The sequence below is a fragment of the Equus asinus genome, chromosome 2 (assembly GCF_041296235.1).
Source record: "Equus asinus isolate D_3611 breed Donkey chromosome 2, EquAss-T2T_v2, whole genome shotgun sequence".
Taxonomy (NCBI): Eukaryota; Metazoa; Chordata; class Mammalia; order Perissodactyla; family Equidae; genus Equus; species Equus asinus.
In genome coordinates, this window is record NC_091791.1 from 99370506 (window position 1) to 99392674 (window position 22169).

At 44.0% G+C, this 22169-nt stretch overlaps 1 protein-coding gene across 3 annotated transcripts in view; it reads left to right on the forward strand.

Moving 5' to 3' along the window:
* Window positions 1–22169, forward strand: part of IQGAP1 (IQ motif containing GTPase activating protein 1) — a 94142-nt gene that overhangs the window by 57955 nt on the left and 14018 nt on the right. For all 3 annotated transcript variants that reach the window (XM_044760976.2, XM_070494839.1, XM_070494841.1), the window contains 18 exons: window positions 5144–5234; window positions 5419–5586; window positions 6311–6453; window positions 8271–8441; window positions 9132–9215; window positions 9313–9384; window positions 9480–9549; window positions 9912–10120; window positions 10834–10989; window positions 11228–11391; window positions 11856–12080; window positions 16035–16175; window positions 16269–16353; window positions 17456–17688; window positions 18280–18412; window positions 19460–19562; window positions 20311–20446; window positions 20834–20921. In XM_044760976.2, coding sequence (XP_044616911.1) covers window positions 5144–5234; window positions 5419–5586; window positions 6311–6453; window positions 8271–8441; window positions 9132–9215; window positions 9313–9384; window positions 9480–9549; window positions 9912–10120; window positions 10834–10989; window positions 11228–11391; window positions 11856–12080; window positions 16035–16175; window positions 16269–16353; window positions 17456–17688; window positions 18280–18412; window positions 19460–19562; window positions 20311–20446; window positions 20834–20921 — 2472 coding nt within the window. The remainder of the gene's footprint in view (window positions 1–5143; window positions 5235–5418; window positions 5587–6310; window positions 6454–8270; window positions 8442–9131; window positions 9216–9312; window positions 9385–9479; window positions 9550–9911; window positions 10121–10833; window positions 10990–11227; window positions 11392–11855; window positions 12081–16034; window positions 16176–16268; window positions 16354–17455; window positions 17689–18279; window positions 18413–19459; window positions 19563–20310; window positions 20447–20833; window positions 20922–22169) is intronic.

Genomic DNA, 22169 nt, shown 5'->3' on the forward strand with positions numbered 1-22169 from the left:
TAAGTTCTTTGAACATGTTTAAAATAGCTTATTTAAGTCTTTGTCTACCAAGTTCAATTTGGACAATTTCTCTTATCTGCTTTTTTCCTGTTTGGACCATGCTTTCTTGTTTCTTTGCATGTCTTGTAATTTTTTGTTGAAAACTGGACATTTTAATAATCTAATGGGGCAACTCTGGAAATCAGATTCTAACCCCTCCTCAGGGTTTATCGTTGTCCTTGTTTGTTATTATTGTTGTTTGTTTAGTGACTTTTGATTCTATTAAGTTTGTATTCTTTTTCATGTGTGTCTCTGCTTGGTTACCTAGTGGTCAGCTAATGATTAGATAGAAATTTCTCTAAATGCCTAGAACCAGTAAAGCTCCCAGCCTTTGCTGAGGGCCTATGTGCATGTTGGGGCATGCCTTCAACACTCAGCCAGGCAGTTTACAGTTCTGCCTTAGCCTTCACTTTGTGCTCGCCCAGAGCCTCTATGTCAGCCAGAGGTGAGAGTTTATAGCCTTATCAGATTGTTTCTGAGCATGTGCACAGCCTGCACATGCAGCATGGCCTTCTAGATTGCCATCCCAGGAATGTCAGAGCTTTTCAAAGCTCTCTGTGGATGTCTCATTCCCCAGCTTTTCCTTTTAAGCTTTTTCTGGTTGCCTATTGTTTGTCTAAATTTTCATCCACTGCCCCAGACATCTGTGATGTTAAACAGATACCTCTTTCTGTTTTTGACAAATTCCCCTGGAGAAAAGGTTGTTGGCACTGGGCAAGCTCTAAGTCAGGTCAGTGGTCTTCCAGGAAACTACCTAACATGTCAACTAATGACAGTTCTCTGGGAATACACAGGGCTTTGAAAGAGGTGTGTGTGTGTTGGGTGGCAGGAGGGAGCACAAATGGGAGTAGGACACTTTAAAGTGCTGCAAAGCTCACTGTTCCTACTGAGATTCAACTCTTTTTCTTGAATAAACTGTCTCCAATTGCTGCGAGCTTTTGGTTAATTTCCATAGTTTTGAGAAAGTTGATTCTGATGATTTTTGCTGGTGTTTTTGTTGGTTTTATGTAGGAGGGGGTTTTCCGAGGTCCTTCCTCTACCATTTTCGCTGATGTCACTTCTCTCTTCATTTAAATTTAGTGCCTTTGGAATACTTGCTAAAAGTAGATTACTAGTCACTGGGTAGTAATGTCTGAATGCCAAGGCACAGATATCAGAGATGCTCAAGGAGCCCATTTTATAATTACAAATATGAATGACTTTTAAATCTGTCTTGTGCCTACCCTGCAGTGTGTGTACAGGGATATGCATGCTTGTGTGTAGCTTAAAGTCAGCCGGTATGCACCAGCACACCTGTACCAGTTATTAGAATATTGAAATACTTTTGTTTGGTACATCGCTACTGTCCCAACCTTCCCAAATCTGTGCCACTCTCACTTCTAGTTCTTTTCCTGAGCTTTCGCTGTGCAGCATCTAAAGGATTAATATCTAAACTAGCAGGGGCCATAAGGACTCTGGTCCGTTCTGATTGGTCAGGGCTTATGTTGGGAGTTGATAAATATGTTGTATAGATTCAGGGATGTGTGTGTTCACATGTGTATATGGTACGTGTGGCATGGTTTATATATACAGTACATGTAAATATATGTGTTTTTATGTGTATCTATGGCATGGTTTATATATATGTGGCACAGTTTGTGTGTGATGATAGAAAAATATCTCATATACATATGTAATATGTGTGTGTATATATATATATGTAACATTTATATGTATCATCACACACACAAACCATGCCACATATAACAGGAGAGACTTTTTTTTTTTTTTTAATTTACTTTTTCCCCTTCTCCTCCCCAAAGCCCCTCGGTACATAGTTGTATATTCTTCATTGTGGGTCCTTCTAGTTGTGGTATGTGGGACGCTGCCTCAGCGTGGCTTGATGAGCAGTGCCATGTCCGCGCCCAGGATTCGAACCGACGAAACACTGGGCCGCCTGCAGCGGAGCGCACGAACTTAACCACTCGGCCACGGGGCCAGCCCCAACAGGAGAGACTTTTGAAAGGAAGTTTTAAGGGGTGAAAAGTGTCCTTTAGAGGCTTGTGTGTTTGTGCTTTCCGTATGCAGTCACCCCTTGGGATCCGCTGGAGATCACTTCCAGGACCATTGGAGGGTTCAGCTAACCTCAGATTGTAAACATAGTGCACAGTCCACAGTTGGTCGAATCTGTGGGTGTGGCACCTGTGGAAATATAGGGCTAACACACACACACGCACAGAGTCGTGCACCGCATAACAACATTTCGGCCAACGATGGACTGTGTATATGATAGTGGTCCTATAAGATTAGTACCATATAGGTTAGGTGTGTAGTGGGCTATACTATCTAGGTTTGTGAGAGTATACTCTATGATGTTTGCAAAACACAAAGTCACCTAATGACACATTTCTCAGAACGTATCCCTGTCATTAATATATATAATATACACACACACACCCCCATACACATATCATGGCCATTCTTTCACCCCTTCTCCTTTCCTTTCCCTGTATTTTGTGGCTCCTTCACCTCTTTTACCTCCAAGCACTGCCCACTCCTTTTTTGGTTCCTATTTCTGGTCCCTATCTCTTCACCTCTTCTGAAATGCAGTCAGTGTGCTTCTAAGTGTCAGTGAGAGTTATTAGTGGGCAGTATTTCACTATATTTTATATAATATTTTCATATTCAGTCTGTTTTGTCTCAATATTCTCCACAATATCTAGCCCAGGGTTTTAACTCTGCTCATGATTTGAGTTAATCTTGGGTGATCCCTTCAGAGCAAACGTTAACAGGAGGATTTTGGTTTGTCGTCTTATTCAGTCTATTTGGAGCAGAGAGGACCTGTTCTTCCCTTGCAGTGGGATGAGGTGATACATGTCATCTGTCTCCTCCTTCAGTCTGGTGAGGGGTATTTCTGTATCATTTTTCCATGACACATCTAGGACACTGATCCATTCTCTTTTTCTTGCCTTTCATACTATAGCTCCGTCACTTGTTTCTTAGGGGACTGTGTGTGAACGTTTTAATTTTAATCTATTTACTGTAGTCTGCATGGGACAGAGAAGACAGAACTCTGAATGGTCAGAATTCTTGATAAGCTATGCCTTTCTCTGAAAGCAAGGAAGCTTGTGCTAAACCTCCCAGTTTTGCTTACAGTAGATTCTTCTCAGAGATTCTGATGTGTGATTAGCTTAAAAGTGAACCCAAAATGGTCAGGTTCTGTGGAAATATTTCTGTTTTTCTGATGCAAGGATTTTTGTGCTCCTTTTCTTGGAGACTGTACCTTCAGCCCTCCAGCTTATGACTTCTCAGTTTAAGTTGTTGCACATCTGTGGCTGACTCATTGTATTGTCTCACGTTAGAACTATTGCTTAGCATTTCCAGTGTTTATTCGTGTGACTCTGGGGGATTCTGTTTGGCCATTTTCTATTTTCAGTAACAGAAAGTGACTAGTGGCAGGAACATGCTAAGTTCTGCAGCCATTGGGTGATTTACTCTTGCATTCTATTTATGTCTTTACTCTTTTCCTTTCGCAAGACTGTGAGCTCCTTAAAATTGGGACAGTGCCTCTTAATGATTGTAAGCCCAGCACTTACCATAATTTGCTTAAATGATCTTTCTTTCTAAAACTCTGCGTTTGAGAGAAATCATTGCTTTCAATTTTAGATGCCTTCCTTTGGCCTTAGCCTGTCATCAGGGCGCTTTATAAATTGCAGGCATTTGTGGCTGCTTGGCTCTGCTGAGTGAAATATTGTGTCCCTCTCCACTATGACGTGGGAGGAAAGCCAAGCTCCTCTGAGGTTTTGCGACTCAACTGTTGGGCCTGCTGACGGCAAGGAAACTTTCCACTTGGCCCCGAAGCCCAGACCCTGCCTTGTCTGGCACGACAGCTAGAGTGACTGATCCCAGTTGCCTCATTGGTGCCCTGGCAAATTATATTTACATCAGGCAGTGTCTAAATGAACTTTTGAGCTGCTGTTTATCCCAATCGCTATTAGCATAAGCCTCAGGAGCAATTAATTTTGTTGGGTTTGCCAAGATTGCCTCAAGCATGACTCTTGTCGACCTGGCCACTTTAAGACCTGAGGTGCTTCACCTTTTCTGGAGAAGACTGCCACACTAGTCTACTGAACTGATGCTTTCTGTAAAGACCTTGGAGACACCTTAACAAACAAAGGACTCTCGCTCTTTGAGATAGTCGACGTTTATATAACCTCAGTTTGACCACTGAAATCTAAGTTGGTGTCAGAGTGGTTTCCAGCTCTGACTTTTAGGAGAACTGTGCTGCCTAGCCCTAACATTAGTGACGACCCGGGGCCAATCCATAAGCCATGTCCCTGGCTCAGAGGGTGGTAGCCAGTTTCTTGGAAATTGGAAGATGCTAGAGAAAGATATTTCTGCTAATCCAAATCTGTTTAGAATGCCTTTCAGAGCAAATGATCACCAATAAGTTGCTTTTTAAAAAATCGTCTAAGACCATATTTAGAAGAGGGAAATAAGCCACCATTTCTATTTCACTCTGTCTCCAGTATTCACCTCAAACTACACTATGAACTAGAGAGACTTTTCTTGATCATGCTGAGGAAGTTAATCACCATTTGTCATGTTTCTGTGTGCAAATGTGTTTTTAAATTCCCAAGAACTGACTTAACATTCAGGTTTTAGAATATAAGCTGGTGATAAGTTTAGCTTGCCTGTGGCGACTCCTGGCTTTACATGTGGTAAAGTCTTGATAGTCTTAAAAACAGAGAATATTAACTTCCTCTGTATACATTGGCAAAGGAAGCTTTCTAAAAAGTACTGCAAATTCATGTACGCATCATGGCCCTTGCCACACTATTAACGTCCCTGGGCCCCTTCCCCGTTTGCTCCTTCTGCCCCTTCTAGCTGCTCTTGACCTGAACCACTTGAATTCATCTTCATGTATCCATCACCTACATCTGAGGCATTTCTCTTGTAATGTTTTACCAGTTTTTTGATGCCTGACTTCTTCCAGTTTACTGTTCCACATGTCTGATATGTTTGAAGCTTTTTCCTTCATATCTGACTGAGTCTCAGAAGCCCCCTGCATCACACGTACCCTGATTTTGTGACTCTCCCGCCGTTTTGCTTTTGATGTGTGTAGGAGACCCAGGATGAGTCGGCAGTGCTGTGGTTGGATGAGATTCAAGGTGGAATCTGGCAGTCCAACAAAGACTCCCAGGAAGCACAGAGGTGTACGTGCGACGGGTTTATTTCTATTTTGCTGGAGGGTGGGGGTGGCGAGGGGCTCCATGTCACTCCTCAGCTTGACCAAGATAGATATGTGGGAACAGTTTGCCAGTAGGTATAGTAGGTGAACTAGTGTGTGAATTTAGACACTTTCTAAACTCTTCTGGTAACAACTCTCTTCTGGGATAGTTGCCTTAGGAATCTTTGCCATTAATGAGGCAGTTGAGAGCGGCGACGTTGGGAAAACACTGAGTGCCCTTCGTTCACCTGACGTCGGCTTGTATGGAGTCATCCCCGAGTGTGGGGAAACCTACCAGAGTGACCTCGCCGAAGCCAAGAAGAAAAAACTGGCAGCAGGTGGGTTAGTGGGAAAGTAAATATGTGCCCTGAAAATAAGAACTTGGATATATGAATATATGAGCGGACAGGTGTAGAGGAAAGGGACAGACTTTAGTATAGAAGTCCAGTATGTAGGCTTAGTTTAAAGACCCTAAGGAGAGAATATCCCTGTTGTTGAAAATATTCTTTTTTCTCCCCCATGAAGGCAGCTATGTTAAAAAGGTCAATTTTCTGAAAATTCAGGAAAGATCAAAATATCTGACTGTTGATCCTTCATGGGATGTCAGTAGTTCTGACTATCTAAGCCCATAGATAGTTAAAAGTAGTTTATCTGCAAAAAGAAGGAAATAAAGGTAAGATTTTTCATCCCATTTCATGGCCTTTTTATTTAACTGGAGCAGCTGAATGCTTGCAAATCTTTATCGGACCAGTTTTCTGACACACGCAGTCTTAGATGTGGACTTTGGGAGGAGCAAAGGTAGTCAAGTTTAATTCCACAGCTGGACTTCGTAGGTTTTTTTTTTTTTATAACATACATATAAGTGAGCTAAGTGGGACGTTACAAAGCCGTAATTTAAGAGGGACTTCAGATGCCCCCTCACCCTCAGATCCAAGGAACAGGTTTTTGGAATGGTCCTCATTTAGACTGCTAACCCTGACCAGAATGATCCCGGAGTATTAGCCAGATGAGTGTGGGGTGTGTGGCTCTGGGTTTCTTTATCTTCCCTCTCTTTTCTGCTAGGAGATAATAAGAGCAAGTGGGTGAAGCACTGGGTGAAAGGCGGCTATTATTATTACCACAACCTGGAGACCAAAGGCGGAGGATGGGATGAACCCGCAGACTTTGTGCAGAATTCCATGCAGCTTTCGCGGGAGGAGATCCAGGTCGGTCACATTCTTCACATAACAAGCAGCTAAGAGAGAGTGTTTTAGAGCTAATAAGAGTTAGGAGGAACAGGGCCTGTGGTCAGAAGCCCTAGACTAAAATTAAGGCTATATGATTAACTATTTTTGAGTAATTTTTTTTCTAGCGGTTGGGAGAGCAACTAAGGCCTAAATTCATAACACAGCTAGATTGTAGAATTAAGTCAGATAACTTATGTGCTTAATAAAGAAAATTTGGATGATCTAGAAAAAAGGAAAAACGAACAATTGCTCTGACTCCTCACTACATGCAACTACTGTTAATCTCTCCCAATTTACATTTTCAGTCTCTTTTCTAACTATTCCAAAACACCTTTTAATTGCCAAAATCAGTTAAGAGCTCTCATCGTATTTGACTTCTCAATGTGTCGTCTTCCTTAAACCCTCAACTCTTGGCTTCTTGAGTGCAGTTCTCTTCTGGCCCTCCTCCTCCTTAATCTCTCTCACTACCTGCCTTTTCTCTGCGTCCACTCGAATTCTATCAGGATTCCCCTGCCCCTTCTCTTCCTCTACACGTTCTTCCTCAGTGATCTCATTCAAGGCTGTGGCTCCAGCCCTCACCTTGGTGCTGGTGAATCCCAAATCATGTACCTCCAGACTTGAGTCCCTCTCCTCACCACCAGATTTGCCTTTTCATTTACAGTCTAGAAGTCCAGCAGACGCCTCAAACACAGTTTGACGGAAAAACAGAGGCTGAAATAGTCTATAAGCGTATATGTCTCTTCTCATGTATAATTCTAGAGTTGGGCCGTTAAGGGAAGGTGTGGTGGCTCCATGATATCATCTCTCCAAGGGTCCTGTCTTTCTGCTCTGCCGTTCTTAGCATGTGGCTTCTATTCTCAAGGTCACCTTCTCATCCAGAATTGACAGCTTGGAACTCAAGCCATTAAGTTAGCAGTTCAGGCAGGAAGCAGGAAGGGAAGAAGAGCCAAAAAGGCACGGTGCTGCCTGTCTCTCTCTAGGAGCCTTCCCAAAGGTCTTACAAGACGACTTCTGCTTACATTGTGTGAGCTTGCCCTAGCTCATGTTGTCTTTTAACTGCACACATTGTTGCCCAGAAGAAAAATCAAGGCCCTGATACCAAGGAAAAGGGGGGACGTGGATATTAGGTGGGTAACCAGGCGTTCTCACCGACCCTTCTCACCACCGCTGCCCGCCCTCAGGCCCAGGTCATCTCCCACTTGGATTACAGTAACAGCATTCCCACTGACCTGCTTGTTTCAATTCTGATTCACCCACTCATGCTAATCTGTCAGCTGTTCTGCTCATAGTGCTGCTTTTCTAAAATAAATCTGCTGGTTTTATTCCTCCGTTTGAAAGTTGCTGGTTCCCAGTGCCTATAGTAACAGTCCAGACACTCTAGGCTGTTTTTCCAGACCATTTGCAATCTGGCCATTCCCCTGCACTGTCCTCCTCTGTGGCATTCTAGGGGTTTCTGGGGCTTGGTACCCAGCGCTGTGTTGGCACGTGTCGCGCTGTCTTCTCATCAACAGTGACTCCAGGTCAGCAAGCACAGTTGGTGGCACAGTCAGTGCTGGGTAGGTGAATGGGTAAGGGAGATAACATAGGATGTAAAAGAAGATCAGGTTTTTGTTTATGACCTTTTCTTTTGGATGTGAGAACAACTTGGCCCTGAAAAATAGACCTGAGGTCTTCATTCCCATTGCTTAGCCAAAGATCTGGTGTGTACGGAGTTAGAAAGCAGGGAGGGTTGGTTTGTGCACTGTGGATGATTCCCACCAGTGTCTGTCTTCTAATGTGACCAAATGCTTTTCCAGAGTTCCATCTCTGGGGTGACTGCTGCGTATAACCGAGAACAGCTGTGGCTGGCCAACGAAGGCTTGATCACCAAGCTGCAGGCTTGCTGCCGTGGATACTTAGTCCGACAGGAATTCCGATCCAGGATGAATTTCCTGAAGAAGCAGATCCCTGCCATCACCTGCATTCAGGTATCTCAGAGTCCGTTATTCAGACAGCAGGTGGGCTTCTAGAGCGGGCCTAATAAACAGTCAGCTCTGGGGATTAACCGTCTGTGTGTGTTTTTTGCCTTCTGACCTCTTAGTCTCGTCCTTTTTCTGACAAACTCTTCCTCTTTACTAACTCGTCACCAGAGTGTGCCTAATGGTGTTTAGTGGTGAGTTGTCTTGCTCAGTGGCAGTTCCTGAGCACTTCACTGTCTTCTAAGACTGTTCCTTTGTGTCAGATTTGAACATTGAGGGAAACAGCTGTGGTTTTGCTTCACCGACAGGGTAGCACAATGTCACGGAAAGGAATTCTGAGTTAGGAGTTATGGCTCCACCACTGTAAAATAGTGGTGAACCTCCCTAAGTTGGTTTCCTCATCTGTAAATGGGGACACTAATCTTTCTCTTCCTCACCTGATTTGTTGTAAGGAGCCAATAAGAGAATTCATGTGTGTGCTTTCAATGGTAGGAAGTGCTGTGCTAACGTCAGGAGAGTTAGCCGCTGTGCTCTCCCGGTGGAGGAGCACCCTGCCCCCATTCCCCTGTCACTGGTGGACAGGGTCGTTTCTCAAGCTTCATCCTGAATTGTACTTGGATAATGTATCGAGATGGGATTTTTTAACTTCTTCTGATCCTTGGGAAATAATGTGTCAACCGTAACGTTTGATGGTTTCAGTCGCAGTGGAGAGGGTACAAGCAGAAGAAGGCTTATCAAGACCGTTTAGCTTACCTGCGTTCCCATAAAGACGAAGTTGTCAAGGTATGCTGGCGCGAGCAGGGTTTCTCCGTGTGGGGCGTGAGTGTGACGTGTGTTGGGATGGAGGACTCTTCTGATTTGCAGGATCCCTTTTCCACAGATCCAGTCCCTGGCGAGGATGCATCAAGCCAGAAAGCGCTATCGAGATCGCCTGCAGTATTTCCGAGACCACGTAAGCACCCTTGGCTAGTCAGGACCAGTAGAGTCAGTTTTGCTAATTTTTGGTGGACCAATGAACAAAGAAATTTCTTCTTCTTTATTCCTCAGATAAATGACATTATCAAAATCCAGGCTTTTATTCGGGCAAACAAAGCTCGTGACGACTACAAGACTCTCAGTGAGTAACTGTGGCTCAGCAGAGAAGAGTTGAGAGCCATCGGGTTCTGGGTATTCTTCACGGAGCTCTTTTCTTGTCCTGAAGGCAAGGCTTGGGGGTGGGCTGCTGCTCGTGACTTAAGCCCCTTTGCTCACCTGTGGCTAGCTGTCTTGTTGCTTGCTGTGTTGGCCACTGTCATTCGTGGCAATGGCGTGACCGAGAGGGTTGCACTTGGTGGTTGTCTTTGCACATCTCAAAAAATAAGCAAATGTCTTATGTGTGAATAGAGCTGTTTTTTCAAGACAACGCTGATATTTCATGAGACGTAGAACTTTTTCTGGGAATTCTGCTCTTTGTCTGACACATACTTTTCCCTCCGTCAGTTAATGCTGAGGATCCTCCTATGGTTGTGGTCCGAAAATTTGTTCACCTGCTCGACCAAAGTGACCAGGATTTTCAAGAGGAGCTTGATCTTATGAAGATGCGAGAAGAGGTCATCACGCTTATTCGTTCTAATCAACAGCTGGAGAATGACCTCAATCTCATGGATATCAAAATTGGACTGCTGGTGAAAAATAAAATTACACTGCAGGTATGGTCCAGTGCCAGCATAGGACTTGGGGCATTTGTCCTGCTTGGGACGCCCAGCTCACCTTTCCTGACTTGCAGGGAGGGTAGAGGCTGACTTTTTTCTCATCAATGCCATAAATATTTTAAAAGTTATATAAGAAATGAAATAATTTACTAGCAGAATTTTAAATAGAGAAAAGAAGATAAAAATCATCCCGTAATTTTACCACTCCGCAATCATTCTCTGTCCTACATTTAAATTAATAATAGAGGATAAGGTGCTTTCCTATAATAAGTAGTCATAAATATTATTTTTAATGGCAGCATAATTCATTAGAAAAAATTCTGTGATTTACTTCTTTTTTCCAACTGTTTGCCATTTAGTTTGTTTTCCAAGTTTTTATTATTAGAAATAACACTGCAGTTAATGTCTTAATGTACAAGTAGTTTTTATTGTATTTAAGACTTTGTTTTTAAGATAGATTCCTAGAAGTTGGTTTCCTGAGTCAGTGGACATTTTTATGGTTCGGGTTCTTTATAGGAGGATGGAAGTAAGGAATGGATTTGATTTGTGTTCTGAAAATAGGAGACAATGTGGTGATTCTAGAATGTTTAATGGGGACCTTCCGGTGCGATGGATCTTCATGCAGGTTTTAGGTGCCAAAAGACCTTTCCACAGTGCCCAGAGTTTCGTGTTTGAAAACTTTTTGATTATGTATATGTTTTTGTTTACAGGATGTGGTTTCCCACAGTAAAAAACTTACCAAAAAAAATAAGGAGCAGTTGTCTGACATGATGATGCTAAACAAACAGAAGGGAGGTCTGAAGGCTTTGAGCAAGGAGAAGAGAGAGAAACTGGAAGCTTATCAACACTTGTTTTATTTGTTGCAGGTGAGTGGCACCTCGAAGGGGCATTGTAAACCTTAGCTGATTTACTTTTCCACAAGAAAACCTTACCCGTAGATCTCTATGGAAGTATTTCTGATTTCCGCTGAAGGGTTAGCAAAGGGCTGTCTTATTTTTCTTTATTGCTTGTGTGTATTCTAATCCTTCAATTAAAAAAAAAAACTTAATAAAGGCTGGCACAAATATTTATCTAGAAATTACTTATCCTTTGGTTTTATTTCAGACCAACCCCACCTACCTGGCGAAGCTGATTTTTCAAATGCCCCAGAACAAGTCCACCAAGTTCATGGACTCGGTAATCTTCACGCTCTACAACTACGCATCCAACCAGCGTGAGGAGTACCTGCTCCTCCGGCTCTTTAAGACCGCGCTCCAGGAGGAGATCAAGTAGGAACAGATTTCTGCAGGGCATGGGGCCCCTTCCCCCTATCAGACATGCTCGCAGATTGAAATTTCGGCCTGTCAGAATTTGAAGGATTTGAAGAAGCGTCTGCTTTTCTAATTAATATGAAGTATTGCTTCTTCTGGGGAGGTGATGGGATAAGAGATTTGCTAAATTAATTTTAGGAGCATTCTATATTAAGATACAGTTTTTACAAAGCTGATCCAAACGTGAAGATTCCACGTTTCTGTCTAATAAAGGACCCGATCGTGTTCCCATGGTCGAGTTTGCAACAGCAGGAAGGTCCTGTGGGCAGATGAGTGTTGGGAGATGTTTCTAGAAAGAGAGCATATAGCCCTTTCTGCCAACTATTTATGGTTCTAGGAAATGGGGTTTTTAAGTAAGATGGATCTTTAAGTTGATAGAGTCTGTGATTAGTTTAATTGATTTTGTATCTGATGTTTTATAGGTCAAAAGTAGATCAGATTCAAGAGATTGTGACAGGAAATCCTACAGTCATTAAGATGGTTGTAAGTTTCAACCGTGGTGCCCGGGGCCAGAATGCCCTGAGACAGATCTTGGCCCCAGTCGTGAAAGAAATTATGGATGACAAATCTCTCAACATCAAGACTGACCCTGTGGATATTTACAAGTCTTGGGTCAATCAGATGGAGTCTCAGACAGGAGAGGCAAGGTATGATAACCACAACACCTTTTTATTTCTCTCTTTTTTAAGCAGTTAACTTTTGGTTTATAAACTAATAATTATTCAAATAGTTTTTCCTTAGAAACCACTTCTTTAAATTTTTGACCTGGTAATTTATTCACTTATTTAGCAAATATTTATTGAGTACTTCCTATGTGCCAGGCACTGTGTTAGATGCACATTTAATAATATGGTAATGAATGAAACATACAATAATGAATGGAATCGACTTGCTCCGTACCCTCTGTTCATAGTGTATTGTGTGGGAGAGACAACAAACAGGTGCCTAAAAATAAAATTACCCTGAGGAGAGTTTTCTGTGGGGAACTGTATTGGAGAATACAAGAGGGAGCTCGCTTGGATGGAGTGGTGAGGGAAAGCCTCTCTGAGCAGGCGGAATTTCACCTGGCCGAGGCCTGAAGGGTGAGGTGGGGCCAGCGTCACCAAGAGCTCGGCGCAGAGTATTCACGTCTGAACGCTCTGAGGGGAAGCGGCGTGGGAGAGTCCAGGCCCTGGAAGGCACTGGCATCTCTGGAGTGCGCTTGGGGGGGAAGACTCGCACAGCCCTGAAAGGGATGGCTGGGTTTTGTTAAAGGAAGGAGGAGGTGGTGTGGGGCGAATGAGGAGCCCTGGAATCCCGTGAGCTGCCCGGGATACTGAGAATTGAACTAACTGAATTAACGTAGTTCAGATTTCTGTGCCAGGACCGTAGTTTAACCACCGCCATTAACTCATCTGAAGCAAAAGTGTGTCAATAGAATATGGGTGATGCTCAGAAAATGTAGTTCAGAGAGCCGGAATGTTTCTGGTTTTATCCAGCTTGCGTGAGGAGTGGCGGTGTGAGCAGCTTAACCTCTGGTGGGTTTTCTTGCTGTTGTGGAGCAGGGCCAGGGCACGCAGGAAGTTCCGTGGAGCTGAGGAGGAGTAGCTCTCTGTACCGTTGCTGCTCCACGTGGGGTCTGTGGACCAGTGACTGATAATCCCCTGGGTCACCAAGCACACTGTTTAGTTCAGCTGATGTTTTTTTCATAGCAAGACTTTGTCAATGAAGGAAGCAGTGTGCTGATTACATTCTGGCTCAAGTTCCTTACCCCATCTTGGGCTGATCCATAGACTGGCACTGGTCCACACTTGGAGTTGTGCTGCTCTACGTCATTCTGCTTTCGGGTACCTGGACACGAGGCAAAGGGAGAGGTGTACCCAGACAGAGCGCAGAGCAGTCTGCTGACTCTTAGAGAGGGCTTATCCCCTCTCGGGAATCATTTGGCACCTGATTTTGTTCTCAGTAATGTAGTAGTCTGTCGCCAGGACTTAGATCGTTGCTGGATGTGATGAAAAGTCCATTTTTACATTGACCTGCACACCTGAGGCTCAAATCCAGGAAGGCAGTCTGTCAGCTGCAGTTCTTGACTAGGAAGTTTTGCATGCAAATCGGGGCATGGATGACAGCCCCGTGGACATTGGCTCAAGGGCGCTAAGATATTTCTTCTGATGGTCTATGGGTCAGTCATTTTTATTTTATTTATTTATTTAATTGTGGTAACATTGGTTTACAACATTATATAAATTTCAGGTGTACATCATGATGTTTCAACTTGTGTATGGGCTCTATCGTGTTTACCACCAAAAGTCTACTTTCCACCTGTCACTGTAAAAATGTCCCTCTTTACCCCTTTTACCCTCCCCACCCCTCTTCCCTTCTGGTGACCACCAGTCTGTTCTCTGTATCTACGTGTTTGTGTGGTGGTGGTGTTTTATCTTCCACTTGGGTGAAATCAGATAGTATTTGTCTTTCTCTGTCGAGTCAGTCATTTTTAGATCAAAATTCCCATAGACATTTTACGCTTTTTTTATACTGGGTGTCTATCACAAACTATCTTATTTTGTTCTTCATAAAGTAGGAATTGATTTTAATACATTTTTTTGATACTGATAACTGGGAGGTGTGCTGGTGTGGTGAAACCATCCTGCGTGTAAGTATCACAGATCCTTGAGCTTCAGCCACCAAACACATGACAAACTGGGGCCTTGTCACCTCTGGGAATGGTCACCTCTGAAATCTTAGAAATAATATTCTGTTCTCTGACTCAGCCATTGAGTTGAGCACTTTTATTCCCTTTGCTCATTACTGCTTTTTAAAAAATGTCATACACATAAAGTTATAAATGCTACTGATATGAAAGATGTATATAGCACATAACTTACAAGTAATAAAATATACAACATTCCTTCTTATAAATTTCATGCAGCCAGTTTTTCACAGACTGCTTTTGTTGATTTTTGCTGAATTCTTGTTGGCAGTCTTACTATATTTGTAATTCTGGTACGACAAATGGAGTTGTATCTCTATCTGCTTATATCAGTTTCCTGTTGCTCCCATGACAAATGACCACAAACTCGGTGGCTTGAAACAACAGGAATTTACTCTCTCCCAGTTCTGGAGGCCAGAAATCCAAAACCCATATCATTGGGCTGAAATCAAGGTGTGGGCAGGGCCGTGCTCCCTCTGGCTGTTGAGATTCCTTGATTTGTGGCCGTGTCACTCCAGTCTCTGCCTCCAAAGTCACACTGGCTCCTCTTCTGTGTGTCCCAAAGCTCCCTCTGCCTCTCTCATTAGGGCACTTGTGATGGGTTTGGGCCCCTCAGATAACCCAAGAGAATCACTACTACTTTTTGGCCTCATTGAAAGCACCAGAACCTTGACCCCTCATTTCATTTTTGTCTTGCACCTCCCTCTTACCCTTATTTTCTTCCCAGTTAACATAGGCTCTATGTTCTGGCACATCTACTATCTCTTGTCAGTTTCTTCTGACTTAGTGTCCTCTCCTTGACTGATCTTGTCAGCTCCTCTTACTTCAATTCCTGTATATAACTGTAACTTCCCTCACCAGTTCCAAAGGGTCACCAGGTCCCATTGATTGTGTCTCCTTAGCATCTCTCGGATCTATCTCTGCTCCCCACTGCTGCATCCTTGTTCATGCCGTCATCATTTCTTGAACAGACTGTGGCACTAGTCTCCTATCTCTTTAGTCTGTCATTGTCCATCTCTGTCCATCTTTACTTCATTCCTCATGTGGGCCAGAGCAATCTTCCTCAAAATTCAGAGCTCCTGTTTTTTTTTTAATTTTAATTTAAATTTTTTCTTTAAGATTTTATTTTTCCTTTTTCTCCCCAAAGACCCCCAGTACATAGTTGTGCATTTTTAGTTGTGGGTCCTTCTAGTTGTGGCATGTGGGACGCCTCCTCAGCATGGCCTGATGAGTGGTGCCATGTCCACGCCCAGGATCTGAACCAGTGAAGCCCTGAGCCGCCGCAGCGGAGCACATGAACTTAACCACTCGGCCACAGGGCCGGCCCAAGAGCTCTTGTTTTTTAATGGCTCTCCCGGGCTTCTAGGAAAGTCCAGACTTCTTAGCATTCTAACAGGGGTCTCCACGACCTGGCCCTGTTTACTTTTCCACTCTCATTTCTCCTTCTTCTTCCTTTTGCATTTGATCTTCCTACAAGCCTCTTCTTTCTTTTTCCTAAGTTTATGTCCCTTCCTTATGGAAGTCTTCCTTGATTGCTCCAGTCTGAGTAGAGGCCTCTTCTCTATGGCCCTGTAGCACTTCTGGTCAACCTCCTTATTTACAGGACAATATATTTAAACAAATACCTGTTTGTGTCTCTCTCCCACCAGATTGTAAGAGACTCGAGAAGCTATCATGTCTCAAATAGCTTTTATCCCAAGTGCCTGTCATAGTGCCTGGCACGTAGTTCAAGGCACCCAATTCACAGTTGAAAACCTGAGTTCCAATTCTGGCCCCTCCGTTTACCAGCTCTGTGAGCATGAGCAAGTTCCCTAATCTCTCTGGGTCTTTCTGTTTGTGAGGGACACAGCCCTGCCTCAGCCTGTTCCTGTTCTTGATCTAACACAGTTGGGGATAATTTTTGCTTTCCCAGCAAACTACCCTATGACGTGACCCCTGAGCAGGCTCTGGCTCACGAAGAAGTCAAGACACGGCTAGACAACTCCATCAGGAACATGCGGACCGTGACAGACAAGTTCCTCGCAGCCATCATCAGCTCTGTGGACAAAATCCCGTGAGTGCCATCAGCTGTGACCCCAGATAGAGCCCAGCATTAGTGCCCTTCTGTTCCCAGGCCCTTCTCACTTAAGTTTCGTCCCTCCCACAGTTATGGGATGCGCTTCATTGCCAAAGTGCTGAAGGATTCATTGCATGAGAAGTTCCCCGATGCTGGTGAGGATGAGCTGCTGAAGGTAAGAATCTGAAAGCTGGCACGTTCTTGCCTTTCCAATGCCCTCTGAGGAAAAAGTTGTCAAACTAGGCCTAATGACCTTAGACCTTTAATAAGGGCCAAAGGGTAGATTCTGGCAGTAGCTCGCCATTGATTGTGAGCTTTTGAAAGTGCTTTTAAATAGTAAATGACACCTCTCCTAGTTCCTGTATTGTTCGAATGGCACCCAGAGATCAAACAAGCAGAGACGATGGATTCTCCTGTCTTGAGATGATGTCTTTGAGCCCTGTCTTTTTGCTGAAGAATTGCTCCCTCTGTTGGTGGCAGGTGAATTCTATCAAGCACAAGTGTTTCTGCTAAGGCTGCTGCTGCTAACTCCTTTTTACTCGGCTATGCTCCTTCCTTTTTTTTTTTTTTAATCTGAACGCTTTTTTCTTCTCTCTCCTAGTTCTGTGCTTTCCTACAGTGAGGCCTCGATTCTAGACTTTCTGTTCAGGTGAATTAATTTTACTTTTTTCTGAATGAAACTCTAGGGGAAATGCTGTGACTATCCTTGAATTCTGTGGCAGAGATGTGTGCTGAGTGACTTTAATTTCAGAGGCATGAACTTGTCCATCTTTGACGTCTGCAGCATGAGGATAAAGGGGGTTGGACCAATTACACTGTGCTAATTAGTCATGTTTAAGGATTGTTTTAGCCATATTCATTAGCTTCTTAGAATGAAAGCCCATCTACTTGAAAACGGAAAGTGCATGTGGGTGACAGCAACCTTATTTGCTGCTACGATATGTGAATAAAGGATGCCCTAAAACGCTCAATAATAGGCTTAAAGTCCATCATTTTTACCTTCTGAATCTGCTCTTTCAGTGTAGTGATTTTGAGTTCTGTTCTCATTTTCTTATTTTTCTGCATCCAACCAAGGGATGTTTGGTCGTTTTAGTTTCAGGCCTTGAGAGAAAGTGTGTGTGCATGCGTGCATGCATGCATGCGTGTGTGTGTTTGTGTAGCGTTCATTTTTTCCTCACAGGAATGCATTTTCTGGTTTTCGTTGCTAGCAAAGTCATTTGTGGCCTACTTGGTGGGCTGATTATTAACACCCATCTTTCTTTTCCATCTGTTCCCAGATCATTGGTAACTTGCTTTACTACCGATACATGAACCCCGCCATTGTTGCTCCTGATGCCTTTGACATCATTGACCTGTCGGCAGGAGGCCAGCTTACCACAGACCAACGCCGAAATCTTGGCTCCATTGCAAAGATGCTCCAGCATGCAGCTTCCAATAAGATGTTTCTGGGAGATAATGCTCACTTAAGCATCATTAATGAGTATCTTTCCCAGTCCTACCAGAAATTCAGGTAAGGGGGAAGGGACAAGTACTCGAAAGATTCTGTGTGTGTGTGTCTATCTCTGCGGGTAAAGACAAGATTAAATCCCACACCTAGCTCTGCCTGGACAGTCGTATTGTAGGATGCTTGTTTGATGTGCTCAGAGCTCCAGGAGATGGTGAAGCGGACTCTTGAGCTATTAAAATGTATTCTTATGGAATAGACAGTACTTAACATACAAACAATGGTTCTGCATTTAGGCGCATGTTTCTCTGTAATCAGAGAAGAACTGGAGGGTGCTTTTAATATCTGTAAGTTAAACATTCAGTTGTGAGTTCAGGCCATTGTCTTAGAGAGAAAGTTGGTCCTCCTGACGATACAGGTGTTTGAAAACTGTTTTAAATTATGGTTGAGCGGTTCTTGTGGGTAGAACTAAAACTAGGTGGAGAGAGTTAGAACTAGCGTCCCAGGGCCATCAGGCACAGCGAACATGCCGCAGTTTCTCTAGGATTAACTGTCTTCTGTTTGAACTCATTGCTCCAGAGGTTTGTGGCATGTCCTCATGCCAACTTCTCACACACATGTCACTTGCTGGGGTCTGACTCTTGTGTTTATTTCCAGACGGTTTTTCCAGACTGCTTGTGATGTCCCAGAGCTTCAGGATAAATTTAATGTGGATGAGTACTCTGACTTGGTGACCCTCACAAAACCAGTCATCTACATTTCCATTGGTGAGATCATCAACACCCACACTGTAAGTATTTTTCTTTAATTGCTTAATTTCCTTGCTCTGTCCTTAATTGCCTCCCCTGGCTGCTGCTCCCCGTGTCTGGAAGGTAGACAGCTCACCTTCCTCTGATCTTACTGACATCACATCTGCCTCATTGTTTCTCTCCCTTTGCTTATTATTCTTAACGACGTCTGCTGAGTTTCTCAAAGTGATCCCAGGCCACCTGCATCAGAATCGTCTGGGCTCATTAAAAATGGAGTTCCTGAGCTCTGCCACAGACCTGCTGCATCAGAATCCCAAGGCGGGGCTCCACGCTCTCCATTGTGGCCACTGATACAGGGCCTTGAGGAAATACTGTTTTTACTGTTCCTTCTTTTTACGCCGGCCTTCGGTGTTATTTTCCTAACACGATCTAGAATGCCAGCTTTTCCCTCTTTGTCACCTTAGAGTGATTGTCCCTTGGCTGCTCTTTTTTCCCCTCCAAATTTTTATAACTCATTCCTTTCCCCTTGAGGAGCATACAGAACAGGGAATGAGGAAATACATAAAATGTAAATGAAATTCCAGGTGTTGTCATTTCTGAAGACATCACCTGGGATAAGAGCATCTTAAAGGCTTTGCTTGAGTGCCCCTAAGATAATGATAACATTGATCCGGCGCACTTTTCTCTGAATTAAAAGATACTGTATACTGAAAACATTAAGTAAAAGTATGAATGAGAGTTATTTGTAACTGGTTGTAAGGTACATTGATGACTTTGGATATTAAGATCTGCAGGTTTTGTTCTTTCTTATGTAGGTACATTTAAATCCCTCGTATCTGTGAGGGTGAGAGAGTACCAGTGTTTACTCTCCATACATCATAACATAAGTCATTCAACAGAGGCCACTGTGATGCTTTATGTATTGTATTGTTTGTTTGGGTTAGTTTGCTGAGGATTGCCTTATCAGTTCTTTGAACGTAGGGGCTTTGTTATTTAACTACTTTTGTGCTGTTAGACACTGTGGGCAGGGACGAGGGCTAATGGGTTGAGTGTGCAAGTGGAAACTGATCCCTGGCTGTCTGATGCAGCTCCTGTTAGATCACCAGGACGCCATTGCTCCTGAGCACAACGACCCAATCCATGAGCTGCTGGACGACCTGGGCGAGGTGCCCACCATCGAGTCCCTGATAGGTAAAGCTCTGACGTAACTGCCCAGGAGGCGAGGGGGAGCGTGACAGAGGAGGGGATAGTTGTCACCCCCTCTGTTTCTGCACTGTGCAAGCTCTGAATATGCACTGGGGAGAAAACAGATGTGGCCCCAGCCGTAAGGAACTGACGTCTAGTGGAAGAGATCATTTTAAATGTATATATGCACAAAATCATATAATTAGAAATTATAAGTCCTGCAAAAGAAATGAACAGAGTATTTTTTTTTTAAGGAAGATCAGCCCTGAGCTCACATCTGCCAATCCTCCTCTTTTTGCTGAGGAAGACTGGCCCTGAGCTAACATCCATGCCCATCTTCCTCTACTTTATATGTGGGACGCCTGCCACAGAATGGCTTGCTGAGCAGTGCCACGTCCGCACCCAGGATCTGAACTGGCAAACCCCGGGCCGCCGAGAAGTGGAACGTGCGAACTTAACGGCTGCGCCACCGGGCTGGCCCCTGACCAGAGTATTTTGAGACAGAATCATAATATTACAGTTTTGAAATGATTTTGTTAAGCATTTATGAGATGATTTTATTATGGATCCTTTGCCTTTATCATTTGGCACATATTTTCCTTTTTTTCTCAGTAAAAGGTGTCCTGGCCACAGTGTACCTGTTGGCTTCTTCAAGTATCTTCTTAGACTCGCATTACCTTTTACTCGTATTAATATCTCCTCTCCAATATTGCTGTTCTTTATTCTGATTCTTTCTACCCTTCCAAAACTTCAGGAGAAAGCTCTGGCAATTTAAATGACCCAAACAAGGAGGCGCTGGCTAAGACAGAAGTCTCTCTCACATTGACCAACAAGTTCGACGTGCCTGGCGATGAGAATGCAGAAATGGACGCTCGGACCATCTTGCTGAAGTGAGTGCTGCAAGTCGCACAGTGGAGCGAGTGTAGAGCAGCGGTCCCTCGGCCTTGTGAACGGTCAGTGTATTCATACCTGAAATGATCGTCTTGGCCTTTTAAGCCTGTCATAGTTCTGGTCACTCACACATTGCACTTGGCAGAGGCCTTATCCTGCCTTCTTTACTAATAAGATGCCAAAGTGAAATTTACATCCTGGAAATCCTAACCTTAGAAGCCACTCTGTGATGGTGCATAAATGAGCCTGGGGCCTTGAACACCTTGTGTTAGCAGCTGCCCAGAGGGACCTCTGTGAGGTGGTGTTTGTACTGCTGCTTCCAGGGTCCATTTGAGAGGAAGTAGAACAGCTGGTAATGTTTAAATGCTTTCCCCCTCTCCCTTCAGCACAAAGCGTTTAATTGTGGATGTCATCCGGTTCCAGCCCGGAGAGACCTTGACTGAAATCCTGGAGACACCAGCTACCAGTGAACAGGTAAAATTTAGGGGTTTAACATATACTGTAACAAGGTACCTAGGTGCTCCCGCGATAGGCACGTGCCAGAGTTGAGTGGGATGCCGACAACAAGAGGTGGTAACTGGGGTGGCCTGGAGGATGGTGGTGGTTGGGACTTGCTGAGAAAGCTGTTGGTTCTTAGATCCAGAGGCAGACGTCCCTAGGGCACGGCACTCACTGCAGCATGTGTGTTTTAATTTAACCTGAGGCAGAATCAGTGAGTCTGCCCAGTGATGTATTGAATGCCATGTAGTTAGACTTTTAAGTGCCTTGGTAGAGAGAAGAAAAGCACAGGATGTGGCTCCTAAATTCAGTGAACTCATGATTCAGTTGGGGAAATGTGATATCTATATCTGAAACAATTAGAAAACCATTAAAAATTAACTGTAGTGTTTGCTATAAAAATGCTGGAAGTTCAGGAAAGAGGTCAGTGAGGAGCGAAGCATCAGGAAGCAGTGGGACCTGAGTGAGCCTTAGAAAGAGCAGATGGGGTTTGGCGTGCACCTGAGATGAGAGAGCCCAGGCAGGGCAGTCCACGGGAACAGAGGCACAGAGGAGGGACGGGCGTGTCGTGACCAGACTTCCTTCTCTAGGCTGAAGACGAGGGTGAAGGTGAGCAGAGAGAAATAAAACAGGAGAACAAATTGTATAGAACCCAAAACCTGGACAGGAATTGGGCACCAGAGAGAGGGGAGTAAAGAGCCTTTGTCACCTTGGGAAGCCCTGAGTACTGATGAGTTGGCAGCGCTGTCAGAGCAGATGGTAGTTGAGTCATCCAGGTGTGTGATAAGGTCCCCGGCCCAGTTGGTTGGGGGTGGATGGCAGTGGGAAGGGATGGCTGAGTCACTTCATGTTTAAGACTCCCATTTCGCATTTATAAAATGAGAAAAGTAGATCAAGTCATTCGTTTTCAAATTTCGGGCAGAGGAGTCCTTTTCATGAAACGGCAGTTACTTGGACCCCAATAAACAGGTAAAATTGGAGCTGCTCTGGTGGCACCAGGAATAGAGGTCTCGGAACCTCGCCCTCTAGGACCCTGTGGTCCCTCTGGGAAACCCTTCAGGCTGCACAGAGGACTATTTGGAAACCACTGTGTTAAATGAATTCCCAGCTTTCAGATGCTGTGTTTGATTACTGAATACATTTGTGTGAGGGGCAGAAGAGAGGCAAAGCCAGTAACTGCCGCCTGTTTAACCCAGAAGGAAGATGGAAGGAGAGAAGGAGGAA